General features: G+C 44.7%; 1 protein-coding gene across 4 annotated transcripts in view; it reads right to left on the bottom strand.

Moving 5' to 3' along the window:
• Positions 1-19337, bottom strand: part of INSR (insulin receptor) — a 131433-nt gene that overhangs the window by 96728 nt on the left and 15368 nt on the right. For all 4 annotated transcript variants that reach the window (XM_032627103.1, XM_032627101.1, XM_032627100.1 and 1 more), the window contains exon 2: positions 16674-17225. In XM_032627103.1, the coding sequence (XP_032482994.1) occupies positions 16674-17225 (552 nt within the window). The remainder of the gene's footprint in view (positions 1-16673; positions 17226-19337) is intronic.

Here is a 19337-nt window from a genome sequence, read left to right on the forward strand (position 1 = left end):
ATTAGATTTCAAATGAAAACTCCTACTGTAATATTTTGAACGTGACACACAGTCCCATTAAAAATAAAGATGAATCACAAGCCATTTTAAAGGAAAGGTTTGACTGCATTACGTCACAGCAAGTCACACTGACTCTCAGCGTCCTCACGCTGAGAGCAAGACCCAGAAATAGAAATGAGGGCCAAACGGCAGGTCAGCCCACAGGTCAGGTTCAGCCCTGGCCCAGCCCTCACACTTTTAAGCCAGCATCACAAAACCCTAAGCACATGACGAGGCAAGGAGAGAGAAAGTGTGTTTGGAAAAACTAGTTCCAGATGTCTTGAGAGGCAAGGCAGCTGGGATAACAGAGGGAGCATGGAATAAGAACTCTGCAGAAACAATTCCTAACTCTCGTAGGGCAGAGACATTTTGCCAGTGAAGTTAAGCCTTTATTTTCACACTCCACATGCATGTGGGTCCCAGGGGAATGTTTCCTTGTGGCATTGTAGATTCTGAGCTTTGATTCTAAGTTCACTGACTCTTCCAGTTTGTGTACAACAATTACAGAAGCCAGAGTAAACAGACACTCAGCTACCAAGAAGCCACAAGCAATTATAAAATGCAGAAACTCGACAGGTCACAACAAGTTAAATTTTTTTTAAACCCTATCAACTGGAAATTGAGACAACCCATTAAAATGAACAGTTAATTGTTTTTAAAACCCTAACTCACTCAACTGGAGAGGCAGTGTAGCATAGTCAAAAAGGCCCGTGGTTTAGAAATAAGACCATGAACTAAATTCCAGTCCTACCCTACCCCCATCCCATTATCTGTATGACCCTGGGCAAGTCACTTTACCACTTCTGGAGCTAAGCCAGGCTGTAAAACAAGGACTATTCTTAGGATGCCTATGAAGACAGAATGAGATAATTTATATAAAGCGATTAAAAGATAGTAAACAGGGGCTTCCCTGGTGGCGCAGTGGTTGGGAGTCCGCCTGCCGATGCAGGGGACGCGGGTTCGTGCCCCGGTCCGGGAGGATCCCGTGTGCCGTGGAGCGGCTGGGCCCATGGGCCATGGCCGCTGGGCCAGCATGTCCAGAGCCTGTCCTCCGCGACGGGAGAGGCCACAACAGTGAGAGGCTCGCGTACCGCAAAAAAAAAAAAAAAAAAAAGATAGTAAGCAGCTTTCATGATAATGATTATCAAAAATAAGAAATCAAAATTAACTTCACAAACTCTTTAGAAAACAAAAATGTTATATAGCCAAAATCTGTGAAGGCAGCCAAAGCCACGTTCAGGGGTGAATTCATGGCCTTAAGAGCTTTAATTGTATTAAAAGCACTAGCTCTTTCCATATGAAAGAATTCTCCTTATTTAAATTTTAAAAGGTATGGTATTAAATTCTTCACTCATTCATTCCCCAATTTATTCCAAAAAGGATTTAGGTGCCTGCCGAGTCATCTAAACATTTCACACCAGAGGGGAAAAAAGAAGCAAAATCATGACTCAGAATAATCTAAAAATGAAAAGAATTCAGATTATAACAGTAACTAATGAATGTGAGAAAAGAGAATTGATAAATAAATCCAAGATCTGCTTTGCTGAAGAAAAAAAAAAAGAGCAAAACTGGCAAATCTAAATAGATGTAAAGGAGAATATGCCAACGAGATATTCAATAACATGCTATTAAATCTGAACATTTCAATGAAATGATCCCTAATAAAATACAAATCACAAAAGTTGACTCAAAAAGATCTCACCAGAGGTTAAAAAAAAATTTTAGACTGAATTCTCTAACAAGCTGGTATACAAATTTTTTAAGTTACTAAAGAATTGTTTCCTCAAAAGTTTATTGCACCATGTGATTTCTCTAACAAAGAATCGGTTTTTCAAGGAAGTGTTAGTCCTGATGCCATAATTCTAAAACATTTAAAATGGAAACTTGTCTCGTTCATTTTATGTGGCTCGGATATCAGATAACAAAACCTGATGAAGAGATTGCAGAATAAAACAGACCAAAAACATAACACAGTTTATCTCGCGATCACAGGTGGCAAAGATCCATAAAAGCAAAACAAAGCAAACCTAGCAAATCAAATTCAACATTCTATTAAAAGCATAATTCATCACAACCAAGTAGGGTTTACCACACAGGAAAGCAGGGGTGATTTTATACTAGGAAATCTATTAAACTTGATTGTCAGATAATACCATTGTTAAATATTTAATATTAGTCTTGAAGCCCTGGTCAGTAGAATAAGATTTAAAATGAAATGAGAGGTACAACATTTAGACGAGATTTTTTTTTTAATTGTAGAGAATAAAATTGCACACAATGAATAAAAATATTTAAAACCTACGAATCAATTTCACTAAAGGATCAGAAATCATCACAGCAAGAAATATATGGGATAAATATTTTTAAAAGCACCATATGGGGGCCTCCCTGGTGGCGCAGTGGTTGAGAGTCCGCCTGCCGATGCAGGGAACGCGGGTTCGTGCCCCGGTCCGGGAGGATCCCACATGCCACGGAGTGGCTGGGCCCGTGAGCCATGGCCGCTGAGCCTGCGCGTCGGGAGCCTGCGCTCCGCAACGGGAGAGGCCACAACAGTGAGAGTCCCGCGTACCGCACAAAAAAGAAAAAAAAAAAAAAAAAATCTAAAAAAAAAAAGCACCATATGAAAAGATTTGAAAAAACAGAGACACTGATCACATACCTGCATGGAAAGGAAAAATATTAAGGTATCAATTTCTCAAGTTAATGTATAGATTTACAGATTAATGCAATTTTTTAATCAAAATTTCAGTGGATTTCATGTGTACCGGAGGAGGTAGATTTGGAGATTCTTAAGTTCAACAAGAAGAAGAAACACTTTGAAAAAGTGTAATAGGAAAGAAACCTGAATCTACCATCAATAAAACATGTTCTAAATCTAGAGTAATAAAACCAGCATATGGTACTGAAGAGGCACAGATGAATGAAACAGAATTGATATCTCTGAAGCAGATCCTGGTTTTTTTATTGCACTTAATAAAAGATAAAGAAAACATCAAAAGTCTTTAGGAAAGGAATTGATTATTCAACAACTGGAATCCGGGAAATTAAATAACTACTAGGGAAAATCATTTTAGATTCTCAGTTATGCCATACACAGTCTTGGGTGTTTGATCAAGCTCTAAGTCCTGGCTAAAATGTTTCATGAGTCCCATTGTTGTTTCCCACCCTGGGATTTTGTGGCAAAAAAAAAGGTCACAAATGCTTCCCCTCCAATCCACAGGTGCCATCTATATCCACCCTCTTCCTTCAAGCTTGTCTTAGCCATGTTACTTGCTGTGACCAACGGAACATTAGCATACGTGATGCAGAAAGAGATTTGAAAAGCACTTGAGGGCTGGGCATTGATCTCTTGCTGCTCTTGGAAGCTGGAGACCATCATAGGATCCAAACCCAAGCTAGGGAGGGAGAAAACATTGATGTCTTTTCTGCAGGGAGAAAAAACAAAGCATCCCAGCTGACAGCCAGCACTGAATTTGGTGCTCAATGCTGAGCCAGGAAGACAAACTCAGGCTGAGGTTCCCTCCCTCATTCCCTTATCCATCCTGCGTCTACTTCCTCTCTACCCACACCCATTCTATTCTGCTTACACTGAAAGCACTCTGTTCCCTGTTCCCCAGAGAAAGAGGAGAAGCCGAGAAGGAGCTGACACATTCCTCACTCTTGGTCACCCATAGACATGATGACACTCTCACCCCCAGTCGACACACCTACCCCTTCCTTGTTCCTCTTGCTCAGATGTCCCTATAATGGCCTCTTTGTTACGTTCAACTTTCCTAAGACACTCCTTCTTCTATTCCAGAGACTCTCAAGGGCTTACAAAGGTCGAAAAAAAATTCATTGTTATACCTTATCTTTAAGGGGGAAAAAATCAAACTCAAAGTAGAGAAGAGGAATGGGATTTTTAAATTTTTTATCAAAAGAAGAGGTATCAGAGCTTCCCTGGTGGTGCAGTGGTTGAGAGTCCGCCTGCCGATGCAGGGGACACGGGTTCGTGCCCCGGGCCGGGAAGATCTCACATGCCACGGAGTGGCTGGGCCCGTGAGCCATGGCCGCTTAGCCTGCGCGTCCGGAGCCTGTGCTCCGCAACGGGAGAGGCCACAACAGTGAGAGGCCCACGTACCGCAAAAAAAAAAAAGAAGAGGTATCAGTTAAAAGTAAGGAAAAAACTTTGAGGCTGGTTCCCTTACCATTTCCTCATTACAGATGAGGAAACAGAGGCTGAGAAGAGCAAGTCCAAGGTCACACAATAGACTCAAGATTCAAAACCAGGTTTGTCTGACTCTGGAGCTGTCTTTAACCATGAAATGAAATGCTTCAGAGCAGTGCTACCCAATAGAACTCTCTGTGGTGATGGAAATGTCCTACGTCTGTGTTGTCCAAATGTGGTGAGTAGGACCAAGGGAGAAATGCTTCATTTTTATTTCATTTTAATTCATTTTCACTTAGCCACGTGTGGCTATTGGGGCTACCTTTTTGGACAGCACAGCTCTAGAATGCCACCAAGTTGGTTCCACACCACCATCCAAGGTGGGACCCTCAACATCCTTACCCTCCCTGAATCCCATTCACCCACCCAGGAGCAGTGGCAACTGAAAGATGATAAGACCTTAAGGGGAAAAGAGCATGAGGGTTATGACCAAGCCTAGCAAAGCCCTCCAAACTGGAACGCCCCAGTCAAACGTCCTCTAAAATAAAACAAATAGACAATTTGTTACCCGAAAACTGGGTTCCCCTCTGGGTAGGTGTTGAACCAATGGACACAACCAAGCCAAAGATCGGGAGAAGAAAGAAATTTATTATTACTTGCTCCAAGTAAGGAGAACACCGGGGATCTTTCCCAAAGCAGTGTCTCCCCAGACAGCAAAATTGGGGAAGTTTTAAGCTAAGGGTACATGCATATCTATGAGGGGACTTGAGCAGAGGAGAATTCCGGATAGAATTGGGCCAAAGGTTGACAGAGTCCAAGCTTTAGTTGGCTGAAGTCGGGACATCGTCCACCTGGGTGGGGGCTTTAGTTCCTGCAGAACTCATAATATACATACACGTATGTATATTACGAGGAACCAGGACCCTGCCCTAAGGCTGCACTATTGTTTCTTGACTGTTCCTCCCTTGGTTCTGCATTCCCTCCCTTAAGATCATTAATTGCTGGGTGTTCCCTGGTGGTCTAGTGACTAGGATTCCAGGCTTTCACTGCTGTGGCCCAGGTTCAATCCCTGGTCGGGGGAACTGAGATACCGCAAGCTGAGCGGCCAAAAAAAAAAAATTATTAATTATTGAGACCTATTCAAGGTAAGCATTACAGCTGGGCTTAAATCACAAAAGGGCTTAGGCCAAAATGGGTTCTCTTGTGTCAAGAAAGCCATCCCTGGCTCTCTTTGTCCAGGGACCCCCTACCCTATCTGCTTACAAAACAATGCCATGCTACACTTATTCAGCTAGCAAGAAGAGGTTCTGAAGAACTGACTAACATTGTCCACTCCCGGCTGGCTAGACCCCTTCCTAGAGCTACTTCATGGAGTCAGGAAAAACTTAGACGTTCGTTGACCTCTGTATAGGCAACATTTGCACTTTTCATCAAGAGGGAAAGAATTGATGTCATTTTCAGACTTCTTTGATTCTGAATTTGTAACTCTTATGAACTGGGTCTATGTTAGCTTCCTTCCTCCTTCCTTCCAAGACCTTTGGGCCAACATATCCTTCACTTTAGGTCCCGCATCTCCTATTTTTCATTCTACCAAATGCCCACTGCTGTTATTAGCATTCCCCAATAGGAGACACTATCGCATAAATATAACCCTCCCAATGGCCAGGAGTCCTCAAATCAAGTCAGGCCGTGCACCAGGCCTGTGGGTCACAAAGACATCCTTTCGAAACTGTGAAAATCCGTGAAGAATTACGCCCTCATCTGAACCACACGGGCCTCTTTAAGACAATTCTCCAGCTTTTTCTCCATCAAACTCATCCCTACGTGGGACATCTTTCCTTTCGCAGATTCACCTACTGCTTTACTTCTGACATGTCTCTAAAGGTCTTCTGACTATGCTGTCTTCTGTACAACCACGAATCCTGAGGTCAATTTCTTGGGTTTTTTTTTTTTTTCTCGCCCTTGTAAAATTCCTCTGCAAATAACCTTCATACCTCCCTCGCTTATAAAAATAATTTTCTTAGCAAAACTTGCCTTGGTAAAGAACACAGAGTTTTGTTACAAAGTTCAGTCTGTGCCTTGTTTATCACAAACTGAAAAAGGGAGGCCAGTGAGTACTATTCGACTACATAACAAGATTTTCAGATTTTTGAAAAAGAAAAAAATAATGATTGAAGAGCACACCACCACCCATAGCCATGCTCCAGAGAAGAAGTGGCCGAAATGATCACCTCTCAAAATGGTCTGTCGCAAATAGTGCTGGGGTGGGGGTGGGGCAGGTGTTAAATAAAGTCCACTGAAGGAATAGAACCTGAGTCTGACCCTGGTTCTGGGTCCAGAGGACAGAGGACCATGCCGAACTGTGCCATGAGAGAGCAGTCAGCAACATTCACACTGGGGGGCATGCCCCAGATGGAACGCCCAGTTCTCCAACAGGAAGAAGGGAAAGAAAAGAAAGGGATGGAGGGGGAACCTGTAGACAAGGGTTTTCACCCTCAGCACTAAGACATTTGGCCCTGGATCATTCTAGGTGGTGAGGGCTTTATCTGCATTGTAGGGTTTGAGCGGCATCCCTGGCCTCCACCCACTCGATGCCAGTAGTACCCACCCCCCAAAACTTGCGACATCCAAAAATATCTCTAGACATTGCAAATGTCCCCTGGGGTGGGGGTGGGGGGGCAAAATCACCAAGGGAATCACTGCTGTAGGCCCAAAGAGAGATATCCGTTTTTTTTAATGGTCAAGACTAAACTATATTGTCTAGAGAGTCACACTCGAGTGATAAAACTATACAGAAAGAAAGAAATGACCAGTAGAAAAGACAGGACAGTGACCGTTTTAGGGAGAGAGAGGGGGCTGTGTCTGGGATGGGAACCATGGTAGGGTCTCTGGAGACAGGATTGCTGGCAAAGTACTACAGCCCAACTGGGGGAGGTGAGTTATAAGGTTGTTTGCTTTAAAGAAATTCATTAGGGTGTACATTTGGTTTGTGCGTTTTCTGAATCTGTGTGTTCTTTGATAATCAAATGTTTATTTATTTATTTAGTTGCACTGGGTCTTAGTTGTAGCACGTGGGATCTTGGTTGCCGAGTGCAGGATCTTTAGTTGCGGCATGCAAACTCTTAGTTGTGGCATGCAGGATCTAGTTCCCTGACCAGGGATTGAACCCGGGCCCCCTGCATTGGGAGCATGGACCACCAGGGAAGTCCCTAAAATGATTTTTTAAAAAAATAAAACCAAAAGAAAAAAAAAAAAAAAAAGGAAGAAAGGAAAAGAAAGAAACCTTGACTCTATACAAGGACATAGAACATACTTAAACATAGTACTACCAAATGACCCAGAAATTCTGCTCCTAGATATATCCCCCCAAGAGAATTGAAAAGAAGTATTCAGTACACAAATGTTCGTAGCAGCCCTATTCACAATAGCCAAAAGGTGGAAATAACTCAAATGTCTGTCAGTCGGTAAATGGATACACAAGACATGGTTTATCCATACAACAGAGTATTACTCAGCAAGAAAAAGGCATAAAGTCCCGGTATATGCTACAATGTGGCAAAAGCTCCAAACCACAGGTAGTGAAAGACACAAGATGTAAAAGGCCACAGGTTGTATGATTCCATTTATATGAAACATGCAGAACAGGTAAATCCACAGAGACAGAAAGAAGATTAACGGTTGCCAGGGGCTGGTGGGAGGGGGAATGGGGGTGACTGCTAAAAGCACAGAGTTTCTTTGTGGGGGTGATGGAAAGTTCTGGAACTAGATAGTGGTGATGATTGCACAGCACGGCTTATGTGCTAAACGTCACTAATACTAAATCTTATGTGTATTTTACTACAGTGAAAAAGATTGTTTTTAAAGAAAAGAAATCTTGAATGTTTCATGTCAAGCCTGCTTTGCATATCTCCTGCTATGATATCCGATTTCTCTGCGCACATGAAAACCTTAACCTTGTCACCACTAATGAGATACCTGTGTCAAGAGTCCTGTTTGCTTGTGGACAAGCGTTGCAAGTAGTCGATAAACAATGCTGGTGCTTCACACACTGGGTGCCAATGTGACTAGGTGCCAGGGTTTGAAACCCTGTCCTTATAAGATCTTCCAAAGAAAACAGTTTCTTCCATAGGCGAGCACTTGGAAACACTCCATAGGTACAGCCTGTCCATCAAACCCCCTTCCTAGACTGCAGCCATCATTCAAGACCCGAGACCCTCCTTGATGGGACAAAAAAGAAGCAAAAAAAGTTGTATAATATAAAGGTCAAATGATCCTTTACCCAAAACCCTCCAGGCATTTGACAGCTGTGGGTTTTATAGACCAGCTGCCCCTCCAGAGCCAATTTGATAACCATACTTCATCCTGTGCCTCTGTGTCCTGTGACTTGAGTCTGGGTTGGGAGACCTCAATCCACTTTCCTAAACCTGGAATTGGAGGAAAGTGGCCCAACGTACTGCTACTCAGATGGCCCCACCCACGACAGACAACAGGGTCCCAGAGGAAAGCAATTCTTTTTGTTTGTTTCCCACTCTCGACATTATTTATCTCTAAGTGTAAGCAGACATTTAGCCTGAGCTAGCAAAGACTCTAAGTCCAAGACAAAGAGAGGGGAGAGGGGGAAGGGGAGGTGGGGAGATTGAGTGGAGAGGGGAGATGGAGACAGGGGAGAGGAGATAAAGGATACAATTTTCAAACCCCACCACCCACATCAGTTCTCTTTTACTGGGAAAGGGAATGTTCTATCAGGCACAGATGTGTGGAGAGAGAAGTACTGACCACAAAGAGCATCTGGGCTCCCAGCCTGACAGGAGCTGAGGTCCACAGGACCTCCCTGGGGCATTTCAGGTGTTCAGCCACAAAGAACAGATTTTAATTCTGACAAAGGGTCTGGTGTCACAGTGGGAAATAACTGGTCAATGAATTTCATCAAGTAGGAGGGAGAAAAAGAAAAACTCGTCAGAGCAGTTACCAAGTTACCAGACAGCCACATTTCCATAATTATTTAACCCCACCCTACCTTCTTCCAAAGGATTGGGTCAATTTATTTCTCTAAGTGAAAAGGTAGCTAAATGGGTATCCCTATGTCTCCTCCAGGAAGCCAAGCACTTGTTAGAATTGTAAGTCTGTACCTTCACTAATAAATTGTTGGATAGTACTGTCCCCAAGATGCCAAGTGACTATGAGGCTAACTGGTCTACCATTCTTCAGCGCATCCATGAGCCTACTGAAACACTTTCTGCCTGCCTAGCTTATTTCCTTAGAGTTATTTCTTTGACTTTGTCCCAGGCTCAGCAAGGACTTTGGGGTCCCAGCAACATACCTGGCTCAGCACAACTGTCCACTCAATATCAGTGGAAACAACACATCCTGAATATAGCCCCAAATGTAACTTCTGTGATCACTCCACCACACCTGCAGGTAAACTTCTGGCACTCAGAGCACACGAGGGCACAAGCCTTTCTTCACAGCATGAGGCAACCTCCTTACTCTTGCCCACAAGACCTCTGTGCTTTTGTCACCGCCTTTCCACCCATCTGGAACACCCTTCCCCCTTACCCTCTTTCTAAGCATCATTTACCACCCAAACCAAACCACATCTCTTCAACCACTCCAATCTGAAACAATCTCTCTCTTTCTACAGATGCCCGTGACAACTTACCATCAATCTCGGGGAAGGTAGGGGAGGCTCAGAAACATAGTCTCTAGAGCTCTTGTTCTTTCCTGCTATACAAAATCTGATCATCTCCAAAAATAAAGTTCATTTAAAAACTTCCAGGGACTTCCCTGGTGGCGCAGTGGTTGAGAATCCGCCTGCCAATGCAGGGGACACGGGTTCGAGCCCTGGTCCGGGAAGATCCCACGTGCCGCGGAGCAACTAAGCCTGTGTGCCACAACTACTGAAGCCCGCGTGCCTAGAGCCTGTGCTCCGCAACAAGAGAAGCCACCACAATGAGAAGCCCACGCACCGCAATGAAGAGTAGCCCCCACTCACCGCAACTAGAGAAAGCCCATGCACAGCAACGAAGACCCAATGCAGCCAAAAATAAATAAATAAATTTTAAAAATATATATTATATGATATTGCTTATATGTGGAATCTAAAAAAATGCTACAAATGAACCTATTTACAAAACAGAAATAGAGTCACAAATGTAGAAAACTTAAGTTTACCAAGGGGTAGGGGTGGGAGGGATAAATTGGGAGATTAGGATTGACATATACACACTACTATATATAAAACAGATAACTAATAAGAACTACTGTGTAGCCCAGGGAACTCCACTCAGTACTCTTTAATGACCTCTATGGGAATAGAATCTAGAAAAGAGTGGATGTACGTGGATATCGTATCGTATGAGTGAATATATGTATAACTGATTCACTTTGCTATACAGCAAATAGAATAGAATAGAATCTAGAAAAGAGTGGATACCATATCGTATAAGTGGATATATGTATAACTGAGTCACTTTGCTATACAGCAAATAGAATAGAAGAGAATCTAGAAAAGAGTGGATATACGTGGATATCGTACCGTATAAGTGGATATATGTATAACTGATTCACTTTGCTATACAGCAAATAGAATAGAATAGAATCTAGAAAAGAGTAGATATACGTGGATATCGTATCGTATAAGTGGATATATGTATAACTGATTCACTTTGCTGTACAGCAGAAACTAACACAACATGGTAAATCAACTAGACTCCAATAAAAATTAATTTTAAAAAAAAAGAAAAGAAAAAGAGGGGATGAGAAGGGCTATAGGAAAAAGCAGCCAGAATGTCGGCAGGGGCAAATTCTAGGGCATCTCCCCACCCCAGCTTTCTTTGTTCTCTGCAGTTCCCCAACTTTTCACAATGAGCTAGGAAAGCACAACGGTTAAGGGCTCAGATTCTGAGCCAGAATACCTGGGTTTGGGGTTCAAATCCCAGCTCTACTACTTACTAGCGATGTGACCCTGGGCAAGTGGCTTAATCTCCTGGGGCCTCCAGGACCTCATCTGTAAGGAGGAATCGCTGGGAGAACTCGCTGCAGTATGGTAAGCAAAGCGCTTAGAACAGTGTCTGGCACAAAACGAGCCTTCACTGTCGAGAAGATTCCGATTACTATAGTACCAAAGGCAAAGTTAAAAAAAAGAAAAATGGAAGAAGGGGAGAACAGTTGTAATCTGAAGCTCAAACCTCTGTCTAAAAGCAAACCCTTCGGGCGTCCCTGGTGGCGCGGTGGTTAAGAATCCGCCTGCCAACGCAGGGTACACGGGTTCGAGCCCTGGTCCGGGAAGATCCCACGTGCCGCGGAGCAACTAAGCCCGTGAGCCACAACTACTGAGCCCGTGTGCCACAACTACTGAAGCCCACATACCTAGAGCCCGTGCTCCGCAACGAGAGAAGCCACCGCAATGAGAAACCCGCGCACCACAATGAAGAGTAGCCCCCGCTCGCCACAACTAGAGAAAGCCCCGCACAGCAACGAAGACCCAACGCAGCCAAAAATAAATAATAAATAAAATTAATTTTAAAAATAAATAAATAAATAAAAGCAAACCCTTCAAGAGAGAATGTACATGCACTTAAATAGGTAGTGTTTAATATAAATAGAGCACTTCAGCTTTCAGAGACTCTGAAACATGGATGGAAACTCAAACTCAGGAAGGAGAGACTCACCTCTCTTTGCCTCCTGCTCCTGCCGTATGTGGCATCAACGCCCAGTTTCCTGGCACCCATCGTGCCCCAGACTCACCCACCCCTCTAACTGGCAGCGAGCAGCTGGGGTGGCCTCCCAGGAAAAAAAAAAAATGCCAGTGGGTTTTCCTGGGGCAGCTGGTCAAGCAAGTCCTGTGGTTTCTGTTCCCCGCCCCCCCACCGAAAGCCCAGAGCTTGGGGTCCCCAGAGCCTCAGAAGCTGAGGCACCAGGTAAGCACAGTGATCTTCCCTCTGGGGCCACAGGTCCGAGCACCCAGCTCTCATCAGCAGGTCACACGGTGGGCTTTCCTCTGCCTGCCCCAAGACCAAAGTCAGAAATGGAGCCAAGCTTTGGCAGACACTTACCCAGTGGCTGGTCTGCCCAGAAAGGGTAGTGGACTCATGGCGTCTAGGAGAAGCTTCCAGAAAATTCACAAAGTGTCAAGGGCTGGGATAAGTGTACCCCGTGCATCATTTCATTTAGCCCCCAAAACTGCAACCCTGACAAGCAGGTGCCATAATTATCCTCACTCTTCAGGTGGGGAAACAATGGTTTGGTCCAGCTCATGAGCCATGACCGGCAAAACAGGACTCCAAACAATTCTCGTAACCACTTGGAAACGGCTCCAGTGAGGCTGACCTTCGGGTCTTTATGACACACCTATGTGGGGGGAGGGGAGATATTTTCTGAAGACTAGTTTAGGGCTCCATCCCATGCTTTCACCCACAGATCCCCCTCTTGTAACTCTTCCTACAAGTGCATTCAGTCACATATTCAATGTCTATATTTGCCATCAGAAGGTCCTCTCCAAGGATGCAGGGGCTTGTCCCTACTGTGGCCCTGAGGACCCCAATACCTGGCACATAGTAGGTTCACAATAAACACATTTTGTGACCCAGCTCACAAAGACTCCATCTCCACTCTGCCCATCCAAGGCTCCTTGCATTTGGCCTCCGTTGGCATCTCCACCCCAAATATGTAGACAGAGTGATGGAGAAGAAGCATCTCAAGACATACACCACGGTGACTTTCCTTTTAAATACTTTCACCACTGAGAACCTTCTTTTTCTCTCTCTGCCAAAAGCAGCATTGTTTTGGGATCAGGTGGAAAAAGGGACATATTAGAGAATGTTTAAACTGGGTTCAGAGGACAACCCAACACCTTCATCCCAAATGCTGACCAGACCTTAGATGTTTCCAGAACCTGGCAATCATGCAAGAAAATGGCTCAAGGAGGTGTTGGAGAGGATTCTAGGGGAATTGAGGACTTGCCAGATAGTTTTCACAGGTCTGTGTCTGTTTCCTAAGACAGGGAGGTATCTTCTAAAGGCTCATTTTGGTCCGTTTAGATTTCAAAAATCCCATGAAATGGTGTGTAAGCCACAGCAACAAAGAAACATAAGCATTTAAAGAAACATAAACATTTCAAGAAACATAAGCATTTTAAAAGCCAGAAATGTACACCCAGGTTCATAGCAGCATTATTCACGATAACCAAAAGGGGGAAACAACCCAAGTGTCCGTTGATAGAAGAATGGATAAACAAAATGTGGTCCATCCATACAATGGCATATTATCCAGCCCTAAAAAGGAAGGAAATTCTGACACCTGCTACGACATGGATGAACCATGAGAACATTATATTCAGTGAAATAAGCCAGACACAAAAGGACAAATACTACATGATTCCACTTATACGAGGTCCCTAGAGAAGTCAAATCCATAGAGACAGGAAGTAGATGGTGGGGGCCAGGGGCTGGGGGAGGAGATGGGGAGTCAGTGTTTCATGAGGACAGAGTTTCAGTTTGGGAAGATGAGAAAGTTCTGGAGATGATGGTGGGGATGGTTGCACGACAGTATGAATGTACTTAATACCACTGAGCTGTGTATTTCAAATGGTTAAGATGGTAAACGTTATGTTATGTGTATTTTACCACAATTAAAGAAATTGAAAGGGAAAAAAGCCTGAGCTGAGTTATACTTGATAGACAAGAGTGTAGGTTCAAAAAACAATCATTTCTTGACATCTGTGACCAGGACAGGACAACGCTTCCCCTAGGGGACACCACCACTGATTACAAACCAGGAGCAAACATCGATGCCAGATGCCAGGAACAGGTATCTGGCAGGTCTCCGCCACAGCCGTACGTGCAGAACCACACCCTCTTCAGTGATGAAACCCCCAGTGCTGGCAAAACAAGTCCTACTCTCAAAAGCACAAGATAAAAATTTTTTTAAATAAAAAAACCTGCTCAAAACATCAGGGACATTTTTGCAGATAACACCATCCTGGATATTTTGACTAAAATGAGTACAGAAATAAATCCACAGAGGAATGTCTTAAATTATACCTCAAGATATGTAAGCCTGGAGCATTTCAAACAAGAACCTGAATTTGGAAAACGGAGCATTGAGATAAAAGACTATTCACTGTTTTCCCTGGTACCCCAGCTAGAAGTAGCTCACCCGTCTTTAAACAGAGGGGGGCACCCACACACACAACACCACACACACACACACACACACACACACACACACTATTTTTGTGTCTCAGATGCGGTGCAAACCCCAGCCATCTTTTGTTAGCTGTGTGGCTTTAGGCAAGTTAAGTAACCTCTCTGGTCTCTAAAACAAAGATAACGGGGCTCCCCTTGCAGCTGTGTGTCCTTGTAACATGGTAGGTCCTACACAGCCTCTCCTCCCCTCACCATCAGAGAACACCACCCCCTCACTTCCAAATTCATCTGAATGGTCTCTCCCACCCAACTTACTCACCCACACCCCGACCCCCACCCCCACCTCGAAGTCTCCCTGTTCTATGAAATTCCAAACCCACGGGTGGTCCTCCACTTCAGCCAAGACTCTGCCCCAGCTATGATCCTTCTTCTTGGTCATAGCTTGGCTTCTCTGCGTCCCTGACCTACCGACGTTCTCAAGATTTTTCCATAATATAATAATCATCGTTCCCTCCTATATCTACAAACCACCAGATTCTCTTTTCCTTCACCAACCGCCCTCTCAAAAGAGAGGTCTCCACTCTCTCACCTCCTGTTTCCTCCCTTCCAGCATTCACAGAATGGAAGGACTCCCTGGGGCTCGAAGGAGTCCTCCCTGCTGAGTCTATAGATTCTACTCAGGACTCACCCTGTGTGGCTTCCCCATAGCTTTGGGCTCAGGTGAGAAGACCTTCCTTTCTCCCTTCCCTTATCTTTTGTGATACAACCCTTAAGCCCCCCCTCCCCCCCCCCCCCACTTTCTCCATCTCACATTTGCTAAGTCTTCCCAGGGAATTTCACAACGTGTGAAAAGAGTCAATAAAACAATAAACAAGTAACGAGTGTGTGTGTGGAACTAGACTTCCTGGATATCAAAACATTATAAAACTATACGCATTAGAAAAGTAACAGCCACGGTGCAAGGAAGGGCAGACATATTTATGGATACCCAGAAACAGACCCCAAATCGATGACGAACAGGTAAATTTCTGCAATACCTGGGGTTGAGACCCCAACTAGTTATTTTGGGGGAAATGGATACCCTTTTGAATCACGCACACAAAAAGGTCCCAAATGGCCGGGACAAAAATTTTTTTAATGATAATAATTAAAGTTAAGATAGAAAATTTGGAGGAAAAAAACATTCGTTTTATGGATAGAAAGGGACTTTCTAAGCATAAAATAATGAGAGGCATGCAAAAACCCAGCTCTGAACTCCATAAACATTTTAAGCTTCTCTGGCAACTGACAGCCAGAGTATATTCGTCAAAAACACCTGAACAGAAACACCTGAAAACATAACTGGTAAAGAGTTAACAGTCTTCGCTATGAAAACAACATGCAGATTAATACTTCAAAAACCACTAAGGTACTAAAAGATAAATGGACAAAGGATATGAACAGGAAGAGAAAACCCAAATGATAAATAAACATGTTTTAAAAGGTTCAACCCTGATAGCAATCAAAGAAATGCAAATAGAAACAATGACAACACACCAGCTCCTCCTTCCAGTAAATTATGAAAGATTTTTCAAACAACACTCAAAGCTAGCCAAGGTGTTCCCTCTCAGCCAATGCTAGGAGGAGTGCCCATTGGTACGTTTCCGGAAAGCCATTTGGCAATCGGTATCAAGAAACTTTGACCCAGAAATTTCACTTCTGGAAGAGCAAAACCCGAAGGAAAAAAAAAAAAATGTTCGATAAAGCTTCGACACCAAAACGTTCATCCCTCTTTGTGGAAACTAGAAATAATCTAAATGCCCAACGACAGAGAAAGTTAACTAAATTCAGATACAGCAGAGCCACTAGCAGGAAGTATCCCCCCAAAACTGTGAAATAACGGTGTTTTGCTTTTATCCTTTACACAGTTCTTTTTCCAAATGTCTACCCCAAGCAGTCATACTTCTAGAATCAGATAAGAAACACATTTGTTTTTGTTTTGTTTTGCTTTTGACAGTAAAGCCCATTCTCATCTGGTCTCTCAAGCAAGAGGAACATTCAACCATCTAGCTCAGGAGTTGGCAAAATCCGGCCCAACACTTGGTTTTGTAAATAAAGTTTTATTGAAACACAGCCACGCCCACTTGTTTATTGCGCCTCCTTGCAGGGTGGCTGCTTTCCCGCTCCAATGGCAGGGCTGAGTAGCTGCAACAGAGACCATACAGACAGCAAAGTTTAAAGTATTTAACATCTGAGTCTTTGCAAAAACGGTTTGCCACCACCTGAGCTAGTGAATGTCTCCAGCTGCTTTCTAATGAACAAGCCACGAGAAATGGCTTAGAACCCCCAAAACCTCAACGTACCTTTCTGGCAGTGGCTGTGCGTCCAACACCGCTCCACAAATTGCCCGTTGATGACGGTGGCAGGGCAGTTGGTCTTGCCCTTCGCAGCGCCTGGACAAATGTCCCCACACTCCTCATTGTCGTCTTTGTTCAGCACGATGTAATTATCCTCCACGGAATCCAGGATGCGAGACCAGTCGATAGTGGCCAGGTAGCAGAGTTCATTGTTCTTCTCGATGCGAACGGAGCCCCGGGTAATGTTCATCAAGTTGTAGAGGCCAAGCTCCTTCAGGTGAACCATCTCGAAGATGACCAGCGCGTAGTTAAAGAAGAGGCGGGAGCCCCGGATGACCGTGAGGTTGGGGAACAGGTCCTTCAGGCTCTCCAGCCCGTAGACCCGGAAGAGCAGCAAGTAATCAGTGATCATGATGAGCTTGGGGAAACTGAGGTCTCGGAAGTCCTCAGGTCTCGTTTTGAACATCAACAAGATCTGCAAATGTCCTTCGATGACCGAGCAGTTGGCCAGCTCGTGCAGCCGGGTGAGGTTATTCCGGATATCCATGCCGGGGCACACTAGAAGGGCAAACAAGCAGAGAGCAAGACAGGTGAACAAACAGCCCACGGATGGTTTATAAGAATTAGTGGCAGGGCCAGCCACATGGGCATGTGACCTGGGTCCCACACCCGCTCAGAAGGGCCCTGCCCTTGGCTTAATGCTCTTCCGTCTTGAAATCCTTAATTATTTTTGAGTGAGGGGTCCCAAGGTTTCGTTCTGAACTGCACCCTGTAAATTCTACAGCCAGCCCAGTTCAGTGGCTTTCTCTGTAAGGTGTCTGTGCCTAAGTAATTACTCCTGAAAGGCAAATCCCCATCATAATCATTCCTTTGGCAGTACCCATTAGAAGCCTTAAAAGCATCGCATCAAATATGATGCAACGAAGACATTGGGATTACAGGGGATTGAGTAATGCAGCAGGTGTGGAAGGGGAAAGGGGAGCCGTCCCCAGTGAGTTGGTGTGGAAGATCTTCAGGAAATGGATTTATGGGGATAAAGGTGCCCACATCAGAAATGGGGCAAGGAAGGCCTCCCTGGTGGCGCAGTGGTTGAGAGTCCGCCTGCCGATGCAGGGGACACGGGTTCGTGCCCCAGTTCGGGAAGATCCCACATGCCGCGGAGCGGCTGGGCCCGTGAGCCATGGCCGCTGAGCCTGCGCGTCTGGAGCCTGTTGCTCCGCAACGGGAGAGGCCACAACAGTGAGAGGCCCGTGTACCAAAAAAAAAAAAAACCAGAAATGGGGCAAGGAGAGCTGACTTTGTTTTGTCAATTCTCCCACTTTCCTAACACTCCTTCCCAACCCGCCCTCCTGGCAGGCAGCCAAGGTCTAATTACCTTTTACCTGGGTGTGGCAAGGGCTTCCCAGAGACTCTGATCTCCCCTGCACAAACACCCTGCACACCCATTCTCCTGCAGGTGGTCCCTCCCTTGCTCTGACACCCTCTATGTCTCCCCATGACCCTGCACTTTCCTCTCGCGGCCCTCAAGGTTCTGCCCCACCACCCCCTGCACCATGTGAAACAGGCCTGCCCGCTACTCTCCAATTCCAAGGGGGCCTTCCCAAGTCTTCCCTATAACATGACCTATGAAGAGGAATAAGTGAAATAATGCAGGCACCCAAGCAGTGGCTGGCACACAGTACGTGCTCAATTAATGTCAGCTATTTTGTTGTTGTTTATTTCTCCCAAACATATCACGGTGTCACCTCTAGGCTCCGTGCCTTCATTCCCCTAGACCAGGGTGGGAAAATATTTTCTATAAGGGCTCAGAGAGTGAATATGTTCAGCTTTGCAGTCAGTCTCTGTGTAGACTACTCCACTCCGCCATTATAGCTCAAAAGCAGCCAGAGACAGTGAGTGGATATGGCTGTGTTCCAATAAAACTTTATTATAAAAGCAGGCTGTGGGTTGGTGTTTCCCCCTGGGGTGGTAGTTTGGTGACCCTTGCCTTAGTCCAACAAAGTCCAACAGAACTTCTGCAATGATAGAGATGTTCTATATATGCACTAGCCACTATGGAAGCCACCAGCCATTTGTGGCTGTCTAGCATTTGAAATGCGACTGATATAAGACTGAGGAACTGAATATTTGATTTTACTTTAGATAGTGTAAACAGAAATAGACACATGTAGCTAACGGCTACTGGACTAAACAGGGTAGCCCTAGCCCCTTTGACTGTCAAAGTCCTTTATACCTTAGCTCCCTATTTTGAAATCCAGCTCATCATCCTTCAAGATCCAGTTCAAATGTCACCTCCTCCAGGAAGCCTTCTCTGATTTCCTTTCCTCCATATACTTATTTGGATCTTTCCCTCCTCCTGTGTTCCTTATATTGGAGTTAATCAGTAGAACTGAATTCTTTAGACAGCCTCTCCTTGCCAAAACGCAAACACACACACATATACTCACTCACTCAGAAATCGGGAGGCAGCTTCAAGGGGACCAGGACGGCAGTTCCAGCCCCACGCACTCATGCCACCCAAGGCTGAGCTTCAGTCACATTAAACAGCATCTACATACAGAGGTCTGGACAGGTACCACGCCACTGACACCTCCCAACAAGCTTCATCCACACCCCACAGAAGGGAAAACTGGATCTCTAGGAGGCAAAGCCAATCAGCCAAGGACATAG

The sequence above is a fragment of the Phocoena sinus genome, chromosome 3 (assembly GCF_008692025.1).
Source record: "Phocoena sinus isolate mPhoSin1 chromosome 3, mPhoSin1.pri, whole genome shotgun sequence".
NCBI lineage: Eukaryota > Metazoa > Chordata > Mammalia > Artiodactyla > Phocoenidae > Phocoena > Phocoena sinus.